At 40.1% G+C, this 17,461-nt stretch overlaps 2 protein-coding genes across 9 annotated transcripts in view; one reads left to right on the top strand and one right to left on the bottom strand.

Moving 5' to 3' along the window:
* The window catches only part of nhsb (Nance-Horan syndrome b (congenital cataracts and dental anomalies)), a 59,063-nt gene extending 46,748 nt beyond the window's left edge, over nt 1–12,315 (top strand). For 2 of the 5 annotated variants that reach the window (XM_063473360.1, XM_063473393.1), the window contains exons 5-13: nt 151–195; nt 319–360; nt 718–780; nt 1,601–1,793; nt 2,896–3,027; nt 3,380–3,532; nt 3,812–7,000; nt 7,211–7,352; nt 7,510–12,315. In XM_063473360.1, coding sequence (XP_063329430.1) covers nt 151–195; nt 319–360; nt 718–780; nt 1,601–1,793; nt 2,896–3,027; nt 3,380–3,532; nt 3,812–7,000; nt 7,211–7,352; nt 7,510–8,143 — 4,593 coding nt within the window. In that variant the 3' untranslated portion in view covers nt 8,144–12,315. The remainder of the gene's footprint in view (nt 1–150; nt 196–318; nt 361–717; nt 781–1,600; nt 1,794–2,895; nt 3,028–3,379; nt 3,533–3,811; nt 7,001–7,210; nt 7,353–7,509) is intronic. The other 3 variants (XM_063473385.1, XM_063473368.1, XM_063473377.1) reach the window with 3 other exon arrangements.
* A 2,028-nt stretch (nt 12,316–14,343) lies between these two features.
* scml2 (Scm polycomb group protein like 2) overlaps nt 14,344–17,461 on the bottom strand; it is a 28,727-nt gene continuing 25,609 nt past the window's right edge. For 3 of the 4 annotated variants that reach the window (XM_063473322.1, XM_063473330.1, XM_063473350.1), the window contains exons 12-14: nt 17,211–17,429; nt 16,797–16,951; nt 14,344–16,522 (exon numbers count right to left, since the gene is read on the bottom strand). In XM_063473322.1, coding sequence (XP_063329392.1) covers nt 16,397–16,522; nt 16,797–16,951; nt 17,211–17,429 — 500 coding nt within the window. In that variant the 3' untranslated portion in view covers nt 14,344–16,396. The remainder of the gene's footprint in view (nt 16,523–16,796; nt 16,952–17,210; nt 17,430–17,461) is intronic. The other variant, XM_063473340.1, reaches the window with a different exon arrangement.

Genomic DNA, 17,461 nt, shown 5'->3' with positions numbered 1-17,461 from the left:
TGTGTCTGGAACTATATGTTATCATGCTACATCTTTATACCACTCTATGCCACTTCTATTTTTTTAATTGCTTTGGAACTTTTTTGTGTAGCGGTTGTATGTTTTTAATTACACTCGCTCTACTCTTTCTTGTTTTGAAAACTCTTGAAGGAGAGGCCTGTGAAAGAATCAGAAATCCAGACCATACAGAGAAAAGTAAGAAAGAACATTTACACTTGGCCAAAAATTGATCATTTTCAGTCCTGACAGACTTTACAACATTTGCCTGTGTGTGCAAAAAAATGCTTGCTTTTATGTGCGTGTTTCTTTCTACTACAGGAGAGGCCAAGAGAAGCAGATGTTCAGACGATCCAAAGAAAGGTAAGAAAGATGTGTCAGAGTGACATACTTGACATCTGATGTCAAATATTTGTACACCTTTTTTTTCTTTTTCTTTTTTTTACAGTTTTTATGTTAGGAGATAAATGCAGGATTGTTACTATATAACATATGTTAAAAAATTTCCTGGGTTATGGGTTGAAGAACAGGAACATGTAGCAGCATCAATTAAATATCTGTTGGGGAGAAAAGGTTGAAAAGAGTGCACTGCCTTGTTCAGTTGTCACCTTTTGATTTTCCTTTAATTATTTTATTTGGAATTATTTTAAATCTTTTGGATTTCACATGTCACTTCATCGACTTAATTTATTTATTTTTTGTTATATTTTGTGTTCTTAGTTTGAGTGCTTTTACTCACTTCACCCTATTGAAAGTTGCATCTTCATTCCATGGAATAGAAAGGTACCAAGCTTTTTCGTTTTAATTTCTTTTTTTAAATCTTCCTATCATATTACTTGTTTAGTAGTTTGAGTCATTCAGCTACAGCTTTCAGTGTGGAGTACTTTGATATAGACTTAGCTATTGCATAGATTCATTGGACACTTCATTACGTACACCTTACTAGTACTGGATTGGACACTTTTTTCCTCAGTTCTTCATAGCATAGATTCAACATGGTGCTGGAAACATTCTTCAGAGGTTTTGGTCCGACACGATAAACTCACAGTTGCTACAGATATGTCAGCTACATATCCAGGATGTAAATCTCCTGTGCCACCACTACATCCCAAAGGTGATCTATTAGAATGAGATCTGATGACTGTGGAGGTCATTTGAGTACAGTGAACTCACTGTCATGTTCAAAAAGCCAGTTTGAGATGATTGGAGCTTTGTGACATGATCTGTTATCATGTTCAAAGCAGCCATCAGAAGATGGGTACACTTCTGTCACCAACAACCATACCACATTCAAAATCACTTCCCCATTCTGATGCTTGAATTTCATCTCTGTTGGGTAATTTTGACAATGTCTACAAGCCTAAATATCTTTAGTTGCTGGCATGTGATTGGCCAAACAGATATTTGTGTTATTCATCATTTGAACAAAGTGTACCTAATGAAGTGCCCATGAGTGTATATGATATTGTTAGAGAAATTGTAAAAAAAAAAAAAAAAAAGTGATTCGCCTCACCAATGTAAGTAGTTACTGTTAATCTGTAACTTTCTTAAATTAAATCCTAACGCACATTTAATGCTACCAATCTCTGCCTGTTTCTTACAGGCTACCTCTACTGGGGAAGGTGAAGGCGGTGAGGTCTTGGGAAGCAACAGAGCCCAGGCCTCAGCCCCCAGTGCACCTTCAACCCAGGATAAGCAGACAAACTGGTCAAAGGAAAACGTCCCACCATCAGATCACAAGTCATCTGGCGATTCTCATGCTATCTCTTCCTGTATCATCCCGATCAATGTCACAGGTAAGTTAAAGAAGAAAGAGAAAATAAAGTTGAAAAATAAACAGCATTTAAATCAGTTGATAATCTGAAACATAGAAATGCAATAGGAACATGCAACTTCTGAGAAAAGATGGAATGCACAGGCCTTATTTGGTATGTGCTACAGCTCGTTCATGGGCTGTTACTGTTAAACATATCTGTTCTGTTATTTGTAAATGTTGAAATCATAAGCTTTAATAGCTTAAGCTCTATTTAAGAACTACATACAGACTACATAGTTACTAGTAAATATGATTTTCAACACTGTTTTAAAGTACACGTTTGCACAGTCACTAAAAGAGGAAAGGGCAGTACTTTTACCATTTGCTATAGGTCAAACGCTTTAACCCGCACATTAATAGCAATAATAGGAACTTTTAATTGTAAACACAGAAATTAAGATGCAACTGAAGTGGCAAAGAAATATATTGCCTCAAAGGAAAGAGCAGCCACACCTGCTGTTTGCAGCAACTACTTGCGGCCTTTTACAACTATCACGGTTCTTTGGCCATACCATGCACATGTCTGGAAAGATTCCCCTTACTCTGCAATCTGTTGTGACCATTGTTCACCCATAGTTAATGGTATAGAATCGTACCGGATAGAAAATAAAAACTTGACAATTCTTATGGCTTAAGCCCTATGGTGACTATTAAAACGCATGTGTAAGGAGCATATGAACGTGCAAATGTTAGATTCTATTTACATGCATAGAAAAGGTGTAACTGGCCTTGATTGTGCAGTTTCTATATACACATACACAGAAAAAGAAACAGTACATTTTATTTGAAGTAAATATTCTAATCAATTGCCATATAGATGTTGTGAATCTTGGTACCCTAGGCAGTTTATAGGGTAAGTTTAATCAAGATTGAACCAGTCATCTTGGAGGACTTCAGGAACAAACATACAGCCTACGCGAAAATCATTATAGCACGATGATGGTGATGACTTTGACTGGCCTTTGTCAGGACCAAAACAGAGACTTTCTCATCTAGATATTCCCAAACCTGGGATCATACCAGATAGTTTCTTTAAAAAGATTATTAAACAACATTTTATATATACATTGTTGTTATTACAGGAGTTGGGTTTGACAGGGAAGCAAGTGCTCGATGCTCTCTAGTCCATTCTCAGTCAGTTCTTCAGAGGAGAAGGAAGCTAAGGAGGAGGAAAACCATAACAGGAATACCCAAAAGAGTACAGCACGATATGGGTATGTTATAATAAAATCCTTCTCACATAGTATTTTACTATACTATGTATTTTTGTACTTTTGGCAATAAAAAAGATGACATGTATTTTTTGCAAACAGCTAATTTGGTTCTCCATTTTTAAAGAGGCTTAAATGTGAATTATTTTGATCATGAGTTAAAAAACTTCACAATTATGTGTAAAGTTTGAAGATGCGAGCCAAAAGGATATTAAAAAACAAAGTTGTTGTTTATTTAAGGGTTCGTCTTCCTGCGGGGTTGTTTGTGGATGTCACATTCTGAAGAAAAACTCAGATGAAAAAGTTAGCGCAGGATATTTCCGAAAGTAAAGACACTTTGATTCTTTGCTTTCAGATTCCGATGAATCACCTGTGGCAAGAGAGCGCACAGTGATTATCCATGCCAATCCACATCAACTCTCGCTCTGTCAGGAAGAACTCTCAGTCAGTGGTCGCCTCCATCACACTCGTGACTCTGGCTGCCAGACAGATGATTTTCTTATAGCATGTAAGTTTCTGATACTGGAGGAGGTTCTTTAGGGTGAGCACTTTTACCACACATTACAGCACGGTTCCTCCTTGATTAATCTACTCTGTTTTCAAAGACCCGCTAGATCCCATTGCATGAAAATTATCTCGAAGCTGCTTATCTACTTTCATCCCTAAACTTGATTAATCGATCTGGAATTATAATTATTTCTTTTTTGCAGTTACAATCTACAGGCCACATGCATTAAGAAATATCTCCATCTGTTCCCCTCTCTCTTTTCTGTTTTTTCATTTTCAGGTACAGCTGCTCCCTCCAGAAGGCGTATTAGAGCTCAGCGAGGCCATCAGGGAATTCCTGCCTCTTTGTCCCATTCAACAGGAAATATTTCTTCTCTTGGTGACCAGTCAGACTCAACATACACCACAGCCACATCCCATGGTGGGCGATTGCGCTCCCGTAGCCTTCCACGAGAGGGTGGACGTCTGATGGATAGTGATGAGGATGACGATGACAATTATGACGATGATGATGAGGATGAAGAATTGTCACCTTATGAAGCAGAGGACTTTATTCCAGCTGGCCCCAGTCCAAGAATGAAGATGATGATGATGAAGGATGAAGAGGAGAGCACAGATGACCAAGCAGCTCCAGAGCCGCTACAACTTGGAAGCCTAAAAAGGCTGCAGCGAACTGGGGAGAGAGACAGAGGAGGTGGAGGAGGTGGAAGCCCGGAGCATAGCTGGATGGAGAGGGGTCGTTCACGGTTACCACGCAAGGCTGACATGGGCAGCTGCGAGATCTCGTCAAGCTCAGATACTTTTAGTAGCCCTATTCATTCAGTGTCTACAACAGGAGTCTTAGGCAGCCATGTGGATCACAAAGAAGACCACCAGTCATCGAGCGGGAACTGGAGTGGTTCTAGTTCTACCTGCCCCTCACAAACATCTGAAACCATCCCGCCACCCTCTTCTCCACCCTTGACAGGCTCATCCCACTGTGATTCAGAGCTGTCACTCAACACCGTGCCCAATGCTATTGATGAGGGATTCTCCCTTGATCCCTCATATCACTCTGACCTCAGACCCCAAGGCCAGGGTCACAGATCAAGCTCATTCACATCCTCAGCCACAGACCAGCTGGATGATGCAGGGGTCAGTACAGCCAGTGAAGGAGAGTGGACATACCCTCCAGACCAAGATCAGACTGACCAAGATCAAGACCCTGACCAGACCCAAAACCTGAGCCAGAGCCATGGGGTAACCCAAGAGTACAGCTCTAAACATAGCCTTGAAGACCAAGCTGGCTTCAGTGACAAAACGAGCAACACTGAAACAGAGCCTGGCTCTCATTACCCATCTGATACAGAAGGTTTCTATTCCTCTTCTGTGCATATCAGAGAGTGTAATCAGAGTTATAGAGGATACATGTATAACTATGCAGACCAAGGGCCTGACTGTGGTCAGTCCAACACTGTGGCAGCACCACTATCACATGGAGTTTACCCTGAGCCCTCAGCTGACTTCAGAGCAGGCACTCTAACCCTGGGGAGGACATCTCGTTCATTGAGGAAACCGAAAGTCAAACCTCCACCACCCAAACGAACCTCCTCACTAAAGGAACCCAGTGGTAGTGTTGATGTCGGAACGGACACACAGGCAGATCAGGATCAACCAAAGATGGTTATTGAGCAGGAGCTTACTTTGTCTTCCACAGATATGAAGCTGGAACTGGACCTAGAGCTTGGAGTTGCTCCAGAACCATTACAGACATCCTGTTTAGTGGCAGAGCCTTTGGGAACATGGGGAATGGGACTGGGGGAAACCGTGGACATAGTAGAGCCCATGTCTTTCAGCTCTGCAGATACACACTCATTTAAAGATGAAGGTGCTGTGCAATCTGACTATGCAGACCTTTGGCTTCATAACAGTGAACTGAAGTCCAACAATGGTGAGTACACATCCATGTCCAACTCAAGCACCGCCACAGGCACTACTGTCATGGAGTGTATCAAGTCACCAGACAGCTCTTCCTCTTCCACAGAAACCCAAACCCAGGCCCCTACCCAGGCTTCAGACACCGTGGCAACTAGTTCACCACTCCCACCTGAAGACTTCAAACTAGGGTCTCCTGAGAAACTGGCTGGTCTGGCTTCACCATCAAGTGGTTATTCCAGCCAATCAGAAACACCTACATCAACCCTGCCCACATCTTCAGCAGCATTTTTCCCAGGACCATTGTCTCCTTCAACTGGCAAGAGGAAGCCCAAAGTGCCAGAGAGGAAGTCTTCTCTCGCTTCCCTGCAGCATTTCCCCAGAGATGGAGCTTCCATTTCCTCTTGCTATAAGAGAGACCCAGACTTTCCACCTCCACCTTCTCAGCTGGATCTCAGTATCCTTCATGGTGGCTATGTCAGACACACGTTATCCCACCGGACTTACCACATGCACACATTGCACCATAGCAAACACAGAGCTGCAAATGTTTTAGCCACTGGTACAAAGTTGTTGGCTCCTGAAGCATCAAATACCAACCCACCACCAAGTTCAAACTCTACATTAACAATTCCTAGTTCAAATCTGTCAGCGATAACACCGTCTGCTCTTCGATCAGTGCAGCTTCATTCTGTTAGCCAATCTGCAGATCCACAAATTACTTACACTACAGACCAGGAAACACCAAGTATAACAGAAACTGCTACAAGACCCAAATGTCCTCCTAGTGCTTCTACTCTGGCTCCGCCACCTCCTAACACTAGGCCTCTCCCTCCTCGCAGACCTCCACCTAGACCACCAGGTCATGAGCACACCTCCTCCCCTGAGCATGCACAACCGACACCTCCTGGCCGTCATCCTGATGGGCCTCCATCTTATGAAAGCCTGCTACTTAGACAGGACCGCTATGGACCTGGAACTTTCTGGGCTATGACTGCCTTCCGAACCCGAATGGACCCATCATCAGACCTCTCTGAGGACAGCTCACCTGTGCATCGACCTGTCCCACGTGCTCCCCATCCGTCTCCTGTGGATCTACACACACATATCCATTCTCATAGAGAGTTCAGAGGGCTCACCCACTCATCTCGTGCACATCCTGAGTTTAGGGTTTTAGGAGAACGCTCCTTCTCCCAGGATGATGATGATGATGATGATGAAGAGGAGGAAGAGGAAGAGCACGTGAAAGAACCCCCTAGACCTGTATGTCCCAGAGGAGGTATGCGATCAGATCATCCTCCACCCCCAGCATATGAGTTTGCTGGGGGATCCCACTCAGACTCAGGGCCCTGGGCTAGTCCAATCAAAGTGCCTGGTACCACAATGGAGACATCGCATTCTTACGTAATCAGTGACCCAAGAAATAGAGGACACGAAGAACAGGAAGAAGAGGAGGAAGTGACATCAGGTGCTACCAGAAGTGCCCAGCAACAACAGCCACAGGAAAGCAAAGATGACTCCACGACTCCTGACACTGAGGATTACTTCAGTAAAGGTAAGTTTCTAAACAAAATACCACTTCCAGAAGAAGTAGGGTATTATTTTGTAAAAAATAAAGAAAATCTCACAAAATGGCATGATGTTTATTAATATTAAGCTGTTTTATCACAAAATAACATTAAAACTCTAAAAAAAGGTAGTTTAAGGGATGGCTATTTCATCGACTGTATACTAAGTGATCAGACAGCCAGATGACATGTGTTAGGGATGTTGTGTGCTACAGATTCCACACCCAGTGATAATTCGCTCTCCCCTCTGATGGATGACACCAAAGTGGATGATGACATCATTATCACGTCACCGAATAAGACCCGGACAACTGAGGACCTGTTTGCCATGATACACAGGTACTGGTCAATATATTTAATTACAATGTCTATGCAGTGTTTGTAATATATCTATTTTCTAGATTATTTTTTGTACTGACTCTGCTACATGTTTATGTTTTCTGTTTATTCCTTGTCTGGACTTTAATTGTGACTGTATTGTGATTTCCTTATTTAGATCCAAGAGAAAGGTCCTGGGTCGTAAAGATTCTGGCGACTTAAATGTTAAGTCTCGTCTCTGCCCTCCAGTACCAGTGACCCCCAGCAACGTGTCCACCGTCATTATCCCTCCAGCACCTCCTCTCAACATTCCAGCTACCTTAGCCACTGCTGTTGGGTCACAACGAGCCCCTGTGCCAATCTATCGCAGCGCCAAGAAATCAAGTACGTCGAACGAGGAATTTAAACTCTTGTTGCTAAAAAAAGGAAGCAGGACTGATTCCAGCTATCGCATGTCAGCTACAGAGATTCTGAAAAGCCCTATTACCCCTAAAACACCAGGGGAGTCTGTCCAGGAAGGGCCCATTAGACAGGGAGAGGAGCCACCCTCTACGCTCCAGGAGACCCCCATTTCTGGCCTCGACCCAATCCAGATACCAGGTCTTTTTCCCAGGGCCAACTCTGAGAGTTTTGCATCGAAAACCCTGCCTATGTCGGCTGCATCTCGACAAGGACGTTCTCGGATACCCCCTGTAGCCAACAGTAGTCGCTACAGTACACGCAGTCGCCTCTACACAGCCCCCATGCAAGCCATTTCTGAAGGGGAGACCGAGAACTCAGATGGGAGCCCCCATGATGACAGATCATCCTAAAGCCACCCGATGCGTGATGTCCTCTATTCTTAGCTGTGCCCTGCATTTCAAACGGCCCCTTCTACTTTTCTTGGATGGCTGTGTCATCGAGGCCAATGGTGTAATTCTTATGACACACAAAATCTGACTGTTGCAGAAATAAATCCGGTTGTGGATATTTTAATCTATAAAAAGGTGTCAAACTGTTGTGAGGATTTGAACCATAAAGGTTATGAAAAACTATGAAAAAATAGTGTATTAAATAAATAATTCCCTCATCGAAAATAAATGCAAGACTTATTTTGATTGAACTATCTTTTTAAAAAAAATAACGAAAGAAAGAAATAACGAGTTCAAAATGTTTGAAAAATTATAAAAAGAAATTTTGTGGAGTGTAGACAAGGTGCGTTTGTGTTTGCATGAGCAAGCACATGCAACATCCACTGATATTTCTACTTCTTGTGTTGTGAATGATGTGGGTGTGTGTATGTCATTGAGGAACTGCTTTCTTATTCAATTTAAAAATTCTTATGACAATTAATATTCTTTTAACTTGTGGTGCCCAAAGCATCAACTTCCTAGACTCCATATTCAATATTCCTGCCAACCAGCAAGGTTTGTCTCATTGTGGAAGTTATCTCTCAAAACAGCATTGACTTATTAGACTGGATTTCCATCTGCAGACCTGGCATAGAGAGTATATCACACAGAGCCAATCATATATTTCTTCACATAAATTATATCCAAAAAGATGACATGATGCATGTATTTTTGTAAAATTGCTTCTCAGAACATGATGATAAAGTTTCACCATGTTGCATGAACCTATATGGAAACATCCCCTGGATCCTGGTTTCTGTTGACATTTTTGTGGTTCTTTTGTATTATATGAATCTTTCTCTGCAGAAAGATTTGGTTGACATTTGTACCACATTGCCGGTGATCTAAACTGATTCGTCTTGGATTTGAGTGTTTAATAAGAAGGAGCAAGGGCTTGCGCCTATTTGTCTAAGATACATGCTAATTCTGGACAATCGCACAGTGGCCTTTCTCTACCAGAGGTGGTTTTAAGCAGGGAATTTGTAAATCTCTGCATGTATACATGGAGCTGTGCCATGTTTCACCAAAAGTCAATCATGAACCCAACCCTGAAATCTAGTATGCTTAGACTGATTAAAGATTTTCCAGCTGCTGGCCAGTCTTGCTGTGCTGACTTAAGTGGAAAAAAAAGGTACATTTCAACCAGATTTAAATACACCACTGAGTGCAGATGGTGAAAATGCTTTAGATGGTTCTCAATCGGTTTGACTAGAGGTTCATTTGGAAAGGTTTCCAAGAATCAACTTCGCTTTTGCACTTCATGATTATTCAAGAATATTCCTTGAAAAGAAAATATATCTTATAGTGAAATGCATATGTATATTTGTACTGAATATAAAGAAAACTCATATCTATATAAAATGACAAACAGAAATTTTATAAGGAATCAATCTGAGTGTAGCAAAGAACAGGTCTCACTGAAAACATAACACATAAATCTTAGCAATGTACACTGTTCTCCTCTCCTTGTTGCCTCTCCTTCATTTGCACTGACCCAGTGTAGCATTAGACAGGTGAAAGCTCAGCCCAGTGTCAGGTGTACACCATTTTGTCTTGCACTCCAAACCTCATATATTTCAAAATCTGAATGAGAGGAGGCAAGAGGAGGAAAGGACTGCATACATCCAGTGTTCAACAGTCAGCAGGGTACCGACTGCCTCGCTGCAGCCTTTTCTCTCCCACACCCGGTTTCAAGTGTGCTGTGAACTCTCTTTCATCCTTCAAATAAACATTACACAGTGTTTTACAGAAGCAAACTATCATCAGTGGAAAGCTTGAACTCTCACCTGCCTACCACAGCAAACGCAACACATACACGTCTTACATTCAGAGACCGTACTTCAATTGAAACCACTCACTGTATTCTGTGAATACCTCAGCAAGCATATTACTGTTTTATTGTAAATGATAGATAGATAGATAGATAGATAGATAGATAGATAGATAGATAGATAGATAGATAGATAGATAGATAGATAGATAGATAGCAAACCACAACTGTTTGATACTCAGCGAATATCAATTGCAGAACTGACACTGTGTAAGATGGAGAGAGTAAAAAGCTGTGAACTGATTACTTTGACATTTATCATACTCATACTGCTGAAGCGCACCTGTTCCTGTTCACTGTTTTATTTGTTGTGTTTTCTGTCGCATGCAATAAGCAACAGTGGGGGGGAGGGGGGTGGGAATGGGCGAGGGAGAAGAAAAGAAAAGGACACCGCCAAATCATTATTTTTATCTGAGGGATGTCTCCATGAGAAGAGATTTTTGTATTTTCTGTTCAAACGTCAAGTTCAATAGTGTGTTCTATAGATGTACAAACTGTCTGGCTAATTCTGTTCTGTATAGTCGTGATCACAAACAGGGGTTTATCTTGTACTGTATATCTACTCACTGGACAATCATAGGTTATAAGAGACTGTAAAGAAAATGATCTAGAATCTGCTGGGAGGGAGAAATCTGAACACTTTCGGTGCTGGGTCCTAGTCCTGGTGGAGCTGTGGAAGTGAGAGAAATATTTTCCAGGAGAAACTGCTGATTATGTTTAAAGTGCATATGTGTACACGCCAGTTTCAATACAATGTACAAATAAAGAGTAAGCAAGGAAAAACATGAATTCGTAAATACAAAAAACTAGTTTGGATGTGATCAGAGTGTCACCATCTACTTTTGACTAATAGCTAAATATTTTGTTTCCCACTAATATTATTACTGAATAACTGAATGAATTTGTAGGGCTGTAACAGTATTACATGAAAAATGCAACGTGACTGTGAATTGCCATGTGAAATTCTCCAAACACTCAGTATTTGACCAGTTAAGTATTTGACCTTTAGTTTAGTTTGTGATTTTTCCGTACTGTACCTGGCACTGACGCCTTAAAGGTATTCCAAGACTGTTTCTTTTATTTGTAAGGAGTGGACAGAGGGGTTGACACATTTTGTAAGAAAGAGAAACTCTTGAGGTTGCCATGCAGACTCTAGTTTAACACTCTTTTCGCCCTCTAAAACCTAAGTCCTCAGCAGCTTGGGAATACAACAAAACAAGAATCTGTAACCTTTATGGGGTTTTTTTTTCAATCTGTTTCCAATATCTGCACGCAAGGGGAAGTTTGATGACAACCACTTGATATTTTTATTCAGAAGTGTACAGTATGGAATAACACTAAACAGACTTTTAAAAAAAAGTGACATAGACGAGAAAAAATAAACACTGAAAACAAAGTGTAACTATTTAAAGATGCTCCATGCTTAAAACTAGCTAGGACTTATCAGATTTGAATCACTTTTGTATTTTTGTATAAAAATGTAAATAAGTTTTTAAAGAAAAAAAAATGTTGCAAATTCTTTCTTTTGTAAAATAAACAAATAAAAAAATTAAAAACAAAGAAAGTTTTTTTTTTTTCAAAGTTTACATGACTATTTCCAAGCCTTTGTATATTATGGAGCTGTGCAACACCTTCAGTCTTGTATTTATTTTGGGGGGCTTGGGGGTCGGGAGGTGGTTACAACATTGTGAAAATTCCATTACTCTATATCTAATTCATTTTAACAGCTCATCAGGCTGCTTAGTAACTGTGCGTAGAAAAAAAGCCAATAAATGTGATTGCAATGAAATGAAAGGCCTATTGTGTGACACTTCATTTCATCCCTGTCAGATCCAAAAGCACTGAGAGACTCTTCCCACTAGATGGTAGTGTTTTAACGTTCAGGCTCCTAGCTGCTATTCAGATTTTTCATGAGAAGGACCCAGCATTAACTAACTGTCCTTCACTGTGGTTGGACCTCATGCTTGAATCCAGTCAGACTAAATTAGGTACTGAGACTGTCTTCATTTTAAAATGTAAGGAGTAAAAAAAACAGAAAAAAAGAAAAGAAACATTGCCATATCTGTTCTGACCAGTAAACCTGACCACACTTTCCATACAACAGATCTTGAATATTTAGTTACTAACCCAATGCAATAAACCGACAGTCTCAGTCTCGAGTCTGCAAATGACTATTAACACGGCCATGAAGAAAAATATTATTTTTTTAATAAGAATCTTAGACTAAAGGTGATGTACACAAGCTGAGATCATTTAATCAAAATTTGCACTTGTTCAAAAGATTTTGAAAGAGTAACTTAATACATTTACTGTATTTATCGTTTGTTTGCTGGTTTGTTTTTCGGGGTATATAATTCTACATTGCTACGTCTCAAAATCTACCAGTTGTAGCCTACTGTCCATATTTACAGTGTCTCTGGTTATAAAGAAATACATGCATTATGTTATTTTATTTATCTGTTTTAAAAAGCTTTTATTTTCTCCAGGGGTCTTTTGTTTGTCTTCTATCCCTGGTCCACAAATAGCCTGCTAATTATTGAATAAATAATTAATATCTTATCTCTCTCTCACTCAGACTCCATATATTACCCCTTTTCAGTCCCTCCAGCTGCTGCCCTCCTTTCACATTTATGAAGCTGTTAATAACTAATCGTGATGTTTTTATGCAGCTATGGTTACGATAGCTTGGCTATCCGACAACTACAAAGAAAGTTTGAAAAAACAAACTGTGGCCTTGGAAGGGCTATTACTACCTTTATATATTTACAATTACTGTTTCAAAGGTAAATATTATAGTTTTACTTTCACAACGAGTTATAGTTGCTTCTAAATCTCATACTACAGCACATTTTGTCAGTGAGTGCAGTGTGAACTGAACTTTCTCTTAGGGACCCAAGTCTCAAACAGCTCTTTGTTTACATATCTTGAAGCTAGCTGTTAGCCTCTGCAGTTAGCTAATGGTTAACTACCGATGTGCTCCTTCCTAACCAACCCCCGCTGATACGTTATCTACGTAACAATTTTCCCTTTACACAAAAAAAATAAAAATTAAATAAGATGATTCAAACTTTTAAAAAACTACCAGTATTGATGAGAACTATACACTGACACTACTTCAGCCCAACTGAATTAGACGGTAACATAAAAAAGTAAATGCATACATAAAAACACTCGGTAAATATATATTAATGTTCTCAGTCTGATTTATGAATGTTACGTGAATACTAACACGCAAAACAGACACATGTACAGACATATATGGCACATCACCTGTAGGGGCGCTGTTTGGGTTCAATTTGAGTGTAGGAACACTCGACGTCGTCAGGACTTCAGCATTCCCATTTTAGCGACCATGTTCAGCATATGCATGTATTTTTGCTTGCAGTTTCCAGCAGCAATGTGAATTGAATGTGACTAATTCAATTTGCACTAAATAAAGAAAAATTGAAGTGTTACTGAATATTTTGAAGTCAATTTATTTGAGTACACACTGTTCATATTTATGATCTCTATGAGAAAACCTATTACATTTATCTTCAGTGAATTATTTGCCCCAAGCCAAGGGCATTTGTTTTGGGGGTTTGTTTTGTTTTATTTTTTTAAACCCTGCTCCACAAATAGCCTGCATATCTGTTTGGTTCACTTTAGGGAGCAAAGTGCTCTCTGAGGGCAGTAATTTAGCTCTACTGCTAATTTTTAACTGTTGTTACTTCATATTAAATATATTGGCTGATTTCCCCAGATAGTCATGAGAAGAATATGATGTGTGTGTGTGTGTGTGTGTGGTTTTTTTTTTTAAGATTGTTTCTCACATAAATAACTGTGAATGTGAGACTGTAGCCTCCATAGGGGGTCATTGTACTCTGAGCACACAACCAGGAAGCAGCACGACTCCTAAAGAAAGATTACTGCTGTTGAGCTATTTGAATTTCTTGATCTTTTTAACAATGACTCCTATTGAACTGTCACTTTGCCTAAACGAGACATCCATGACCATTTGACCCTTAAATCACACTGCTTGCTAGATAGACACATAAACACAACCAACCAAATCTAAAAATGTTTCCATGCTGTTTGGTGTTTTTCAGTTATGGATTATTTTTTTCTGTCTCTTTATTGCAGGAAGCAGCTGAACTTACTTGGCCATTTTTCAAAATATGAAGGCCAGAACACGCTGCAGTTTCACATGAGGAAAGTGCAGGGCTGCAGGATGATTAACAAGATGGGAGCAGGAAAATGCTGCACAACAATTAAAAAATGTTGCTTTTCCTGATGAATTATTGACAGTCTTCTATGCAAAGTGATTCAGAAAACAAAACTAAAGATCTCTTGGAACTGCTGGTCGGGAACCACCAAACTAGAAGGTTTAATAAACCTGTGCTTGTAGCTGCCCTGCAGGCCTTGTGCTCGGACCTCAAACACTAAGATGATGTAAACAAATGTTTAATCGTGTGAATACATATCAAACATATTTAACAAACATCTTTTGTTGAACAAACAGTAAAAAGTCGTGTATATATCTATATATATATATATACATATGAAATGCTGCAAAGCGAGATGACAAGGCATAGAAAATATACATGGTTGTTGTGCAGTCCCTCTATGCTTTAGCAATGAACACAAAATTCTAATGATGTAAAACATCTAAGAAGAAACAAACCTTACTAAAAACCTGAGTTTCACATTAAAGCAAGAACGGTTTCAAGTATCAACTTGTTACCACTACAGGAGAGCAACAGTGTGAAATGCAGCTACAAAAGACATGATTTGGTTCGAAAATTGTTCTGAAATGTTCAGAAAATGAGGATTTCTGCCATCAGTAACAGATAAATACTTTGAGACTTGTGAATAATTACTCAGACACAATATCTTCCCGTACGTAGTTATTTGACAGTGCACACACACACACACACAGGAAAAAATAAAAAACAACAACAAAAACTGTCAGGCAGAAAGAAATGATTACACTTACGCTTGATACACTTTGTTACAGTACAAAAATCATATTTAAAAAATCAACTTTTTAGCTCAACTTTATACAAAACAGTTTCTCCATCTTGTGCTCCACCAGGAAAGAGCACCTTTGACTTCCTGTACAGCGCTCAAGCTTGACCTGCTTGCATTTCTATGCCAAAACACTTACAGCCTTCCAGTCATTGTATGTCTTGTGTGTATTTAATGGGTTTGACTGTCCAAGCATAATACAATCATATAAACACATCAGTGTTCAAGCTGAGACTAACTAGCTTGAATGTCCTGCCGCATACTGACAAACACAAATGAGAGAGAACTAAGTCCTCGGTAACCGTTTCGTCTTCATCTACAGCCTGCGCTGTAAAAAATGAGAGTCATCATTTAAATAGGAAGTGTACCCGCTCTGCAAAAATGATATTGTTACGTAAAAAGATTATAAATGAGGTGTTTAATGACTTCAGAAAACTGGGCTTCTCCAATATTTCCACGTTAATTTACATAAACTAACTAGGGCGCCCCTGTTGATCAGTACCCATCAATAATGCTCATGACTTCCTACATTCACTACTGGCATGTACAAAACTAAACCCGACAGTCTGTAAGAGATGCAGTCATTCAGAAGCTTTTATTGCCTTGTTAGAAATTACGCAGCGAGACGTTCACTGCCAGTACCTGAACTAACCTTCCACGTCTTTTGTGCAGAGCAGCCACCCTGAAAACCCAACCAGGGAAAGAAAAAAAAGCCAGACAGTAAATAAAAAAATAAAATAAAAACAAAACCTATAGTGTACATCCGTGTATATCTGTAGAGGTAAGTTAATAAAGACTGACAAATTATGGCATCCAGTTACTCAAAATAAGGCAAAAAGGACAAACATAAACACAATGACCTATGATCAGATATCTGACACTAATTACAGCTATGTAAATGTTGACTTCATGTACTAAGATTAACTTCATGTACTTTAAACAGATGTCTGTCATTTAAAGAAGACGCCGATTTCAAGTTAAGACAGTCCACTGGGGAGTTTTACTACGATTTAGAATTGCTTAGTTTTTTTTATCATTTTTCCTCTAAGTGTTAAGACTTTTGCTAAAAATTTCCCCCAAATTCACAGCCGCTCAAATGCTGCTTCAAAGTGTTTCCCACAAATTCTGAGGTTCTGACGGTGAAATCCTCGGCACTTCCATTTTTTCAGGTTTCTAAAAACGCCTCAGAATTCACAAGACGTAAGGCTAACATGACCTCAGTGTCCTCGTTAGTAGCTACAACCGTGGCTCGTGTGGACTCCACTGCATCCTATCACTGCAGAATAATGCTTGTTTGTGTGTGTTTGGTTGACAGTGATCAAACAGACGTTCATCCTCTACTGCTTGGTCTGCTTCAGCTTCTCGATGTGATGACAGAGCTTTAGCGCAGGGCCCAGCTTCAGACCCATGTACTTCATAATGACGTCACTGCGCAGCAGCATCAGTGCCTTCCCATCAATCTCCTGTAGGGACAAGATGATGTTTTCAGCTTGGTACGTACTTCATAATTTCTCTAAAACCATCTAATAAAAATATTAATGACTTTAACCAGACAACTTCCTTTAGCACAGCAAAGTAACGTATTGTGTATACTACTGTAGACCACAAGAGGAAGATTAGAGGTCGTCTTCGTCCATAATGTATGTTACTTAACATTTCAGTGCATGGCTGTTTGTTGAATTAAAATAGAACAAATTTTTATAAAAAGAGTGAGGTAAATTTAAATGAAATACTCACGTGTTTCCTGAACAGTTCCACGTGCGGCCCGAGAGTGTGGGGATCGGCTTCTTGGACAAACCGTATGACATCATCAACCGACCAGGAGGAAGCGCTGTTTCCGGAAGCATCTTTGTCCTGTTTCATGTGGTCTGGACCTGTTGTTGAGCTAGCTGCTGCGAGGTATGAGGGCAAAAGGAAGGAAAAACAAATGAAGAATTATCAGAAAGGAAAGAAATGATCCCTGCAATAGTTTGATGTTAGGGTGAGCTGTTAACACGGCCTTGATATTTTTCTCAAAATTTGTAAAAAAAAAAAAAAATTGGGGTCACAATAAAAGTAAAAGGGGAAACAAAACCCATGAGGCGAATATTTGTTTGTGTAGTGGTTAAAGAAAAACCTGGTGTGTCTGTGACTGTGTGTAATTAATCCTACCCTCCACTCGTCTGTGTGCACACACTGGGCCAGGTTCAGTGGGGTTGGAGCTGACTCGTCGGAGAGGCGGCGGCGGCGTCTGTGCATGTCCGGGGTAATACGGACGCTCCCTCTTGGCTGCTCTGTAGTCTGGCGTGTTGTGAAGGGGGCGGGGGCTCGGAGTGGGATCCTTAGAGGGATCGTTGTTAGGCAGGCCGTTCTCAGCAACACACAGTGGTTCTGTTTCAATAAAGAAAGAGGAGGAGATTAAG

The sequence above is a fragment of the Pelmatolapia mariae genome, linkage group LG1 (assembly GCF_036321145.2).
Source record: "Pelmatolapia mariae isolate MD_Pm_ZW linkage group LG1, Pm_UMD_F_2, whole genome shotgun sequence".
NCBI classification, from domain to species: Eukaryota; Metazoa; Chordata; class Actinopteri; order Cichliformes; family Cichlidae; genus Pelmatolapia; species Pelmatolapia mariae.
The sequence above is the reverse complement of the archived record's forward strand: the minus strand, read 5'-3'. Positions and strand labels throughout refer to the sequence as shown.